Source organism: Thamnophis sirtalis, unplaced genomic scaffold, assembly GCF_051295495.1.
Source record: "Thamnophis sirtalis isolate CommonGarterSnake01/CBP01778 unplaced genomic scaffold, rThaSir2_p1.2 scaffold_1, whole genome shotgun sequence".
Lineage (NCBI taxonomy): Eukaryota > Metazoa > Chordata > Lepidosauria > Squamata > Natricidae > Thamnophis > Thamnophis sirtalis.
Genome location: NW_028261381.1, coordinates 181,747,476 through 181,758,276, shown reverse-complemented (window position 1 = coordinate 181,758,276; position 10,801 = coordinate 181,747,476). Strand labels below are relative to the sequence as shown.

General features: G+C 46.6%; 1 protein-coding gene across 1 annotated transcript; it reads left to right on the top strand.

The window, feature by feature from the left end:
- The first annotated feature begins 82 nt into the window (after window positions 1-82).
- CERS4 (ceramide synthase 4) lies at window positions 83-10,095 on the top strand. The gene is made up of 8 exons (XM_087705866.1): window positions 83-171; window positions 589-646; window positions 1,363-1,413; window positions 5,796-5,888; window positions 7,714-7,842; window positions 8,889-8,995; window positions 9,190-9,346; window positions 9,793-10,095. The coding sequence occupies exons 1-8, from the start codon at window positions 83-85 to the stop codon at window positions 9,952-9,954; spliced, it is 846 nt and encodes a 281-aa protein (XP_087561992.1). The 3' UTR covers window positions 9,955-10,095.
- Window positions 10,096-10,801: the final 706 nt, after the last annotated feature.

The window sequence follows — 10,801 nt, the reverse complement described above, 5'->3', positions numbered from 1 at the left end:
CTTGGCTTATCCTATTTTTAAAGAAAAATTAAAGAAAAACAGTATACATGTGAAGTCACATTGGATTGAGATCAGACACATCATGTCTAGCCTAATATATGTCCCTCCCGACCCCCACCCGACCCCCCGACCCCCACCTCTGACCCCCACCCCCCTGACTTCCCAGAACCCGTACACGGTATAGATTTTTAACAAACACAGTCTAAAATCTAATATTTCTGAACCTGCTCAATCATGTTAATGTCTGATATGATAGATTGAAAGATCTTTATAGAAATGGCTTGTTCGCTTATTATGAAAAAGCAAAAAGCTGTGATTTGATGTTAACTCCTTCTTCTACTGCAACAGAGAGAGTTGAAAGTCAATGCTTTTTTCTCTTTTCCTTACTTCTCTCTCTCCTTTCTCATACTATCTCACTGCATTTTATATTACTTTATAACCTAATTGCTTCAGAAGTGAGGGCTGTTGGAGCAGTCTCAATCCTCTGTCAGCTCGACTTTATATTCCCTTCTAGCACTAGAAGCTCTGGAGCCCCCGTCCTGTTGTCCAATTCTACCCTGATGCTTTTTTTTTCTGGTTGTTTTCCAGCTTCAGAGCCGTGTATTCCATCATTTTCTTCTTTATGGCATTGGCCATCCTTTACGATGTGAGTGACAACTTTCCCTACTTCTGTTGATCATTGTCAAAAAAGAAACAAACTGGTCATATGTAATGCAGGTATTGGACTTCTCTGCCTCCCACCTCCTAACATTTAATGATAATGTCAGCATTCCAAGTATCATGTAGAATTAAATCAGAATCAAAGGCAAAACGATCCTTAAAGTTCCAATTTAATAAAGCAGACATTTTAGGCACATCTGTGTTAATCCTAATACTGGAAATGACATCAGAATTCCACCCGATTAAAAGTTCATGATTTTGTCCCCACACCCATAATCCATCACATGGTCCAATCTTCTTCTTCCATGCTGGCATCCACACCCAGCTTCTTCCAGTCAGGTGTACTGGTGCGGAGAAAAAGTATGACCTTGGCTTCTAATAAAGAATGAAAACAATACATTCCACAATCTCACTCCTGTCTATTCCCCCCTCCCATCAACTATACAAAAGAAACAGCATAATGAAATAAGAGAAAATGTGGCAGGCCAAAATTCTAAAAGGAATATAATTGCAGGCCTGACAGATACATTTCTGATTAGCAAAAAGGCTCCCTTTTTTAGCCCTTTCCAATATCTTAATGACTACAGTTGCTTTGTGGTCTCCTTTCCCTTCCATCGTCCCCTTCATGTCAGATCTAAAGATCTAAAGAAGTGTTGGTGGGCTGGTATGATGTCATTCCTAATGAACGGTGCCTTCTTGCAGAAACCCTGGTTCTGGGATGTCCGCGAATGTTTGGACGGGTACCCACAGCAGGTAAGGCATTGGTTGATATGTGAATGAATATTTCAGTGGAAAAATATCATATGAGGCCAAGTGTAAGAAAATCACCAACATGTCCTGGGCAAAATCATTGGACTTTTCCGACTTTCTTGACAAATTTATCATCCAAAGGATGGAGGAGGGAACTAGAGTTATAGCTATTTTGGATTTTGCTCACATTTGCAAACCAGTCGCAAAGATGAGTTGATTTCACCCCTGAATTTGATATCAGAACCTGGGAAAACCCTGGAAAAGATATTCAAGCAGCAGATTTGTGAACATATGGAAATGAGTAAATTGGTTATGAGAAGACAGCATGTGTTTGTTAAAGACAGATTATGCCAAACAAACCATATTACCTTCTTTGATGAAATGACTAATCAGTGGACTAAATCAGTTGGTTCCACTCCAGGACCAGATGGCGAGAGGGTCAGGGCCCTGGTCGCAGGCTGTTGTTGCTAAATGCCAGGTCTGTGGTTCACAAGGCTCCCCTCGTCCAGGACCTAATATTAGACGAGGGGGCAGACCTGGCATGTATTACTGAAACCTGGCTGGGCCTGGAGGGAGGAGTCCCCCTCACTGAAATGTGCCCACAAGGATTTCAGGTGCTTCATCAGCCGCGACCCCAGAGAAAGGGGTGGGGGAGTGGCTATCATCATCCTAGAGTCATTAGTTCCTCCTAGGATCCTTGCTTCGGAGCTTGTCGGGTGTGAGTCCTTGTTGGTGAAGTTGGACCTTGAGGGTCAAGTGGGTTTGTTGTTAACGTAGCTTCCTCCCAACAGCATTGCAACAGCCCTCCCCTCGCTCCTCGAGTCAGTAGCTGAGCTGGTGGTAGAGTTCCCCAGACTTATGGTGCTGGGGGATTTCAACCTGCCTTTGCTCGGTGAACACTCTGACGGGGCGCAGGAGTTCATGGCTTCCATGACAGCCATGGACTTGACCCAAGTAATCTGGGGTTCGACTCATTCATTCAACTTGGAGCAGTGGAGATGTGATCTAGATTTGAGGGGTATTAAGATCTTGCCCTTGTCATGGTCTGATCACTTCCTACTGAGGCTTGACTTTCGGAAACCAATCCCCCACTGTAGGGAGGAGGAACCAATTTGGTGGTTCCACCCCAGGCTGGACCCTATGGGATTTCAGACGGCGCTTGGAGAAATAACTGACGCCCTCATTCACAGTCCGGTGGAGTCCTTAGTCGCTGCTTGGAATATAGCGGTGGCGGGGGCTCTAAACCGGATTGCGCCTTTGCGGCCTCTCCGAGATAGCGGATCCAGGAGGGCCGCTTGGTTCACTGAGGAACTCCGGGAGATGAACCGCCAAAAGAGATGCCTAGAGCGCCGCTGGAGGGCCAGTAACTCTGAATCAGACTGAGCACTGATGAGAGCCTATATCAGGACCTATCTCGTGGCAATACGGGTGGCGAAATGTTCCCATTTTGCCACTCTTATTGCATCCGCTGAATCGCGCCCAGCCACCTTGTTTAGAATAACCCGCTCCCTCTTGAAAGGGAGGGATTCGGGCGACCCTTTACAGGGTAGAGCTGAGGAATTTGTTCAGTTTCTAGCGGATAAAGTCGCTCAGATTCGGACAGATCTGGACTCCAATTGCACGGTACCAGCCGAGGTACCGGGGGAACGTCTTGAGTGGATTTTATAGAACGAGTTTCAACTTGTCGCTCCTGAGGAAGTGGACAAGGCCATGGGAGCGGTGAGTGCCTCTACCTGTATACTGGACCCGTGCCCCTCCTGGCTGGTTTCGACCATCAGGGAGGTGACACGTGGCTGGATCCAGATGATAGTTAACACCTCTCTCCGGGAGGGATCCTTCCCACTCCTTCTAAAGGATGTGGTAGTGAGATCCCTCCTGAAGAAACCTTCTCTGGACCCAGCCATTTTGAGTAACTATCGTCCAGTCTCCAACCTCCTCTTTGTAGGGAAGGTTGTTGAGAAAGTGGTGGCCTTTCAACTCTGGCGGTCCTTGGATGAAACCGATTATCTAGATTCCTTTCAGTCCGGTTTCAGGCCTGGTTATAGCACAGAAACTGCTTTGGTCACGCTGATCAATGATTTCTGGCGAGCCAGGGATAGAGGTCACTCCTCTATCCTAGTGCTCCTTGACCTCTCAGCGGCCTTCGATACCATCGACCGTGGTATCTTTCTGTGACAGTTGCGGGAGGTGGGAGTGGGAGGCACCGTTCTTCGGTGGTTCTCCTCCTATGTCTCGGACAGGTTGCAGTTGGTGTTGGTCAGAGGGCAGAGGTCGACCCCTAGCCCCTCAATTATGGGGTGCCACAGGGTTCGGTCCTGTCCCCCCTCCTATTTAACATCTACATGAAGCTGCTGGGTGAGATCATACTCCGGCACGGGATTAAATACCATCAATATGCGGACGATACACAATTGTATCTGTCCGCCCTGTGCCAACTCAGTAAAGCGGTAGAAGTGATGTGCCAGTGCCTGGAGACTGTCAGGGTCTGGATGGGAATGAACAAGCTTGCACTCAATCCAAGACTGAGTGGCTATTGATGCTCCTTCCCAAGGATGGTCCAGCCATTCCATCTCTTAGCCTGGGGGGTGAAATTATATGCCCCTCAGAGAGGGATCACAATTTGGGAGTCCTCCTGGATCCACAGCTGACTTTAGAACAGCATTTGTTGGCTGTGACCAGGGGGGCCTTTGCCCAGGTTCGCCTGGTGCACCAATTGCGACCCTATCTGGACCGGGAGGCCCTTTGGATAGTCACTCACGCCCTCTTCACCTCAAGACTGGATTACTGTAATGTGCTCTACATGGGGCTGCCCTTGAAGCATGTTTGAAGACTTCAGTTAGTCCAGAATGCAACCGCGCGAGCAATTGTGGGTGCACCTAGGTACACCCACGTTACACCTATCCTCTGCGAGCTGCACTGGCTTCCCATTGGTCTCCGAACACGCTTCAAAGTGCTAGTCGTTACTTTTAAAACCCTACATGGCATCGAACCTGGCTACCTGAAAGACCGTCTCCTGCCATTTACCTCCCACAGACCGATTCTATCACATAGATTAAGCCTCCTCCGGATTCCATTGGCCAGCCAATGTCGGCTGGCGACCCCCCCAGAGGAGGCCCTTCTCTGTAGCTGCTCTGGCCCTCTGGAATGATCTCCCCATTGAGATCCAGACCCTTACTACCCTCCCGGCCTTCCGTAAAGCGACAAAGACCTGGCTGTTCCGACAGGCCTGGGGCTGTTGAATTGTCCAGCCCCATTCTAAGTTGTGAATGTTGTTGCATTTTAAACTGTTGTTTTATTTTTTTTATATCCCTCTTCCCTTTTTATTGTAAGCTGCCCTGAGTCTTCCAAGAGTGGGTGGCATACAAAACTAATAAATAATAATAATAAATAGTGGACAAAGGAAATGCTGTGGATATAGTATACTTAGACTCCAGCAAGGCATTTGATAAAGTAGCCCAGAACCTCCTTCTTGGTAAGGTAGAACAATGTGGGATAGACAGCATCACCATCCAATGGATTTGCAGTTGGTTGATCAATCACACTCAGCAAGTGGTCCTCAATGGAACAATGTCTACATCCTAATGCAGCAACCCTTTAATACAGTTCCCCATGTTGTGGTGACCCCCAACCATACAATTATTTTACCTTTTCCATATTTTTTTTTAAAAGATGTGTTTTCCGATTGTCTTAGGCGACCCCTGTGAAAGGGTCATTCAACCCCCAAAGAGGTCCCGACCCACAGGTTGAGAAATTCTGGTCTAGATAGAAACATTCAGTGGGAGTACCTCAAAATATTGTCTTGGTCCCAGTGCTCTTCAACTACGGTACTTCAGAAACAACCTAGATGAAGAGATGGAAGGGATGCTCAAGGATGCTTTTCCCAAAGGTGGGGAGGGTTGCTAACATTTGGAATACCATGTCTGATTCTGGTTACCATGATGCCAAAAAGATGCTGAGGCCCTAGAAAAAGTGAGAGCAGAGCAACAAAGATGATATGGAGTCCAGAGGATAAATTGCATGATGAATGACTAATGGAACTACTGGATGTATGTTTAGGCTAATGAAGAGAAGACTGATGGGACATTTGTTAACTGTCTATGAGGACTAGAAGGACCATCACGGGGTAGATTTATTCTCTACAGAACCTGAGGGCAGGACAAAGAGAAATGGGCCTGGATAGCTCCTTCTCAGGCATGGAATATTAAGAGAAGCCCCAAGCACATGAGGACTCTCTAGGATAGCATTTCACAAACTTGACAACTTTAAGACATGTGGACTTCAGCTCCTAGAATTCTCCATCCACCATGAACACAACACTGGGATATTGTCTTTGGAAGCTGACAATTGGGACTACATGACACCATTTGTCCATTTATGCATTGCAGCCTACCCAGGGGAGCCTTTTGGGCTACTACCTCATGCAGAACTCCTATTATTGGTCCCTGGTCATTACAGTGCCTTTTGACGTCAAACAGAAGGTGAGTGAGCCCTGGCAGAAGAGATGTGGTCCTGCTGGTTAGGAAACCCCATTCAGATTCCAGAAGGAAATGTGTGTCTTCCTTTTGGTGCACGACCAGCATTTATGCTTTTCAGTCAATTTATGTGGCAGCCTGTCTGGCCAACACAGATCAGGTAGTTCATTTGAAAACTCCACAATCCATCAGATAAAGAGAAGTGAAACAAAACAAAGCAAGGGAGCTAGTTTGGTGCATCTTAAGGTGCAAAATTATATACTACAAAAATTGTGGGCATGACCTTTAAGGGCTCATAGGGCAGTGTTGGCTAATCTTTTCAGTGGGCCAAAATGGCACAGTGCGCAAATGTGTCCATGCATGCATGCCACAAAAAGATAGGGCAGCTGCCTGGTGTGCATGCACGCATGAGCACACCAAGAAGATGATCTTGCAGTTTCCAGTGCACGAATGTGCACTGGCCAGCTGGTCTTCCTGCACCCATGCATGCCAGAAACCAGAAGACCAGGTGGCCATTGTGCATGCGCACCAGTGGTGGGTTTCAAAATGTTTTAGAACCTCTTCTGTAAGTGTGGCCTGCTTTGTGGGACTGGCTTGCCAGCCAAGGGACAGGGTGCAAGTGGCCAATTTGTAAAATGTTGCTTAGCAGCCAAAATGTTGGCTCAGAAACTCTGGCATTTTAAGCACACAAGTCTTAAAGCTGTCCAGTTCCATGAACTTTGCACCGCTAACCCTTTAGAAAAAAACCCCATGGGTGTTCAAACTTGACAGCTTTAAGACTTGTGGACTTCAACTCCCAGAATTCCTCCTCCAGTCATGTTGTATCAGGAAGTCTGGCATTGAAGTGTGCGAGTCTTAATGCTGTCAAGTTACAAGACCTTTGCACCCCTAACCCTTTAGAAAAAACCCCAGCGGTGTTCAAACTTGACAACTTTAAGACTTGTGGACTTCAACTCCCAGAATTCCTCCTCTCGCTCTTCATCTTGATAATGTGTGAATGGGCAGGGGGAGGGAGCTGGAACCAGTTCTAAACGGCATGGTAGATTTGTGGAACCTCTTCTATAGAAGAGGTTAGAACTGGCAGGAACCCACCCCTGATGCGCACGCCAGAAACTGCAATATCATCTTCCCACCTCATGCATGCGTACCAGCCAGCTGCTATTTCTGTTTCCAATGTTCCACACACGTGAAGACTACCTGGCTGGTGCGCCAGAACCCAGAAGAGCAACAACGTGCAACAGCTTGAGAATGATGGCTCTGCATGCAACTTCCAGCAAGTGTGCGATTGGTTCACCATCACGGTCATAGGGCAACAGTTTTTGAAGCAATGTACCTCATGTGGGCTAACATATGAAATGCACCCAAAATCTGTCATTGATGAAGTTGTGCTTTCTTCAGGGCTCCTGGCTGCTGCTGCACTGCTGTGCTGATAAATGAGATTATATGATCTTCAATTTCAATTTTCTGTGACAGTTTCCCAGCCAGTCTCAGAATCCCTTGCTACCTTCCTCCACCCAGCAGCAGCCAGATACCTGTTTGCTGAGAAGGGGAAGGGGGAAAGGAAGGGAAAGGAAAAGGAAAGAAGGAAGGAAGGAGGGAGGAGGGAAGAAAAGAAAGAAAGACAGGAAGAAAGAAGGCAGGACAGAAGACAGGGAGTATTTCCAATACTCTTCACAAGTTTCCCAAAGGTAAGGAAATATCTCTGAAACAATGACTCAACAAAGCACAGTTGTCTATTTCCGCTCAAAACCCCTTCCCCATAACTGGACATATGACCCCTCCCCCGGAGGAGCTACAAAATCAATAGCTCAGTTGTCTCCTTTTCCTGCAGGACATTAATATGATGATTATCCACCATGTGGTTGCCGTCCTCCTCACTAGCTTCTCCTATGGCGTCAATTTCATCCGTATCGGTTCATTTGTCATGTTCCTACATGATGCTTCCGATGTTCTGCTGTATGTAAGTTAACGCTCAAGAACACTCTTCCTCTACCCTAAAATTTAAAAAAAAGAATATTCTTCATATTCTGCAAGCTACAATTCCCAGGATCTCACAGGAGCTGCAGCAGCTTAAACCCACAGAAATTTGCCATCATACTATGGAAATCGAGCGTTCTCACAACATGAGCCTCAGCCACTCAACAATTTCTTCCCCATAGATGCTTTTTCAAGAAGCAACTGGAGTTTCTGGTTTTTCGTTGAAGATGTTTCGCCTCTCATTCAAGAAGCTTCTTCAGCTGTGACTGGATGGAGGGGAATGGAAGGATTTACACTGCTTGCTGGCAGCTGATCATTTCCATCCTTTTAGTGAATCGTTAAGCCCACCTAAAAGTTTCTCTCTGCCCTCAGTGTCACCTGAATGATTTGAATGAGTATGGAGCAGTGGTGGGATTCAAATAATGTAACAACTGGTTCTCTTCCCTAATGGCTGGGTAGGCGTGGCCATGGTGGGTGTGGCCAGGGGGTGTGACAGGTAGCACTCGGCCTCCTGCACCCCCCCCCCCCGGGAGCAAAAACAGGCTGCATGGGGAAGCGCTGTCACCCCCACATGCCATTTTGGGCCTAATAGGCCTCTCTTCAGCCTCCTGAGAGCCAAAACAGGGTGCATGGAGACCTCTGGAAGGGGCAGGAAAGGAAGGAGAGGGGCTAGTCAGCATATTAACAATCAATTCACCTGAACTGGCCCAAACTGGCTGTATCCCACTCACCACTGCTGTGGAGCCTCCTTGCCTGCAGCCAAATGGCACAACCTCCAAGTGGCCTCAACAACTCACTAAAAGGATGCAAATGACCAGCTGTCTGCAAGGAGTATTAATCCTTCCATTCCCCACCATCCAGTCAGAGATAAAGAAGCTTCTTGGATGAGAAGTGAAACAGCCTCATAGAAAACCTAGGAAGTCCAGTTGCCTCTTGAAAAAGCACCTTTGAGACAACCAGGACCTGAATGACTGAGAATCTCCATAAACATCAACAACAATTTCTGCTTCTTTTTCTCTTTTTCCTCAGAGTGCAAAGACGTTTAACTACCTGAAATGGCAGAAAACCTGCGACACACTCTTTGTCCTTTTCGCCCTGGTGTTCCTCTTTACTCGTGGCATCTTTTTCCCTTACAAGTACGTTTTGGGAATGCATGGAGAAAGGGCAGGAATTTGACAGCACAATTGCAGTGGCATCTCTTTTTTTTTTTTACATTTCCCCTCACATCTTGAGACGTCTTTTTTATATTGTGATGACCAGAACTGAATGGAAAATACGGAGGAGATAACAATTTTCCTCTTTCTTTTTCCATCCCCTCTCCCTCCTCAAGAATTCTCTACAACACGTATTACTATTTGGCGGAGCTCCACCAGCCTTATTTTGGCTATTACTTCTTCAACGCCTTTCTGATGCTCGTGTATCTTCTCGATGTTTTCTGGTCCTGCCTGATCCTCCTCATGATTTATAGGTTCCTGACCCATGGCAAGGTAAGGGCAGAAACTGGGCACTCAGTACTCAAGAAGGTGGGAACCATATGCACATATTGGGGAGACAAGGAGTAGGCCGCCAATTACTCTAGTTGAACCCTGCTCCAATTTCATTTTCATTCCGTGTTGAGTCCGATGCAAGATTCCTTGGTCCTGCTGATACTCGCTCCTGTCTCTCATTTCCCCCAGTTTGAATTGTAGATTACAAGCTCTGCAGGGCGCTTGAACTTCGGCCCCATCTAACAAAATGACATTCAATGTAGAGAAAAGTAAAGTATTACACGTAGGCAAGAAAAACCAAGAGGACGCATACAGACTGGGTGAAATCAGGCTTAATAGCAGTAGTAACCATGGGAGGGATCTTGGAGTCTTGGTGAACAACCAGTTAAATATTAGTGTGCAGCAGCAGCAGCCAAAAAAGCCAGTTCTCTATTTCTCTGTTGTAGTTGGGAAACGATGTGCGGAGCGATTCGGAGAGCAGCGAGGAGGAAGGCGTGGATGAAGCGGACCAGAAGGCAGAACAAAAGCAAAAACAAAACAGCACCATTGTCAAGGAATTGCGCAGCAGGTGTCCAAATGAAGCCATAGACACGAATACGAACTTGTAGTTTTGCATAAATAAATATGTTTGGGATTAGTATCTACAGCAGATGGGACTGAAACAGAGAGGTGGGGGCTATTTTCCAAGTTCACCTGAAGGCCAGACAAGGAAGGATGGATGGAAACTGACCAAGGAGAGAGATTCAACCTAGAAAGAAGGAGAAATTCCTGACAGTGAGATCAATCAACCCATGGAATGGAAGTTTGTTTTTGGAAGCTTCATCACTGGAGGCTTTCGAGAAGAGATTGGACTGCCATCTGTCAGAAATGGTGTAGAGTCTGGACCAGATGCCCTATGACCTATGAAGTCCCTTTTGACTGTTATTCTAATTCTAGTTCTATTCTATTTTCCATTTCTATTTCTTATTTCTATTCCTATTATTCCTATCTCTATTCTGTTGTCAGGCAACATTGTGAGGTAAATCAAACAACACGCAGCCCTCACAGAAGATAAAGGCGGGAAAAAGGGGAAACTCCCCCTTTATACCCACAGCAACCAATCATAGCACAGATTGCCTCATGCAGGAGCCAGAACTCTCTGCAATGGAGCTGCGTGCATGTGGGTGCTTGCCAGCCATTTGCATGAACCACCCCCTCTTCTTCCCCCACACCTGTCTGCAAAGCCAGAAACATTGGGGAACTCTGCCCTAGAATATAAAATGAGAACGAACTGCCTCCTCCTAGCACTGATGAGGTCACCTAGTTTGGTCATGAAATGTCTGCCAGAGAACAAGCAAATTGTTTGGGTCCCATAGATCTCTCTTGGGAGGCTACCATTCTGGTGGGAGGGGGAGGCTTGGGGAAATTCTTTTGCTTGGGGTTTTCCTTTGTTCCTTTCCTGGCTTCAGTGTAGTT

Excerpts from the sequence above, each read along its gene's own strand:
- CERS4 (XM_087705866.1), top strand. The coding sequence starts at position 83 with ATGTCTAGCCTAATATATGTCCCTCCCGACCCCCACCCGACCCCCCGA. Across the intron at positions 647-1,362 it reads CATTGGCCATCCTTTACGAT|AAACCCTGGTTCTGGGATGT; the intron begins GTGAGTGACAAC and ends GCCTTCTTGCAG. Across the intron at positions 9,347-9,792 it reads GGTTCCTGACCCATGGCAAG|TTGGGAAACGATGTGCGGAG; the intron begins GTAAGGGCAGAA and ends TCTCTGTTGTAG.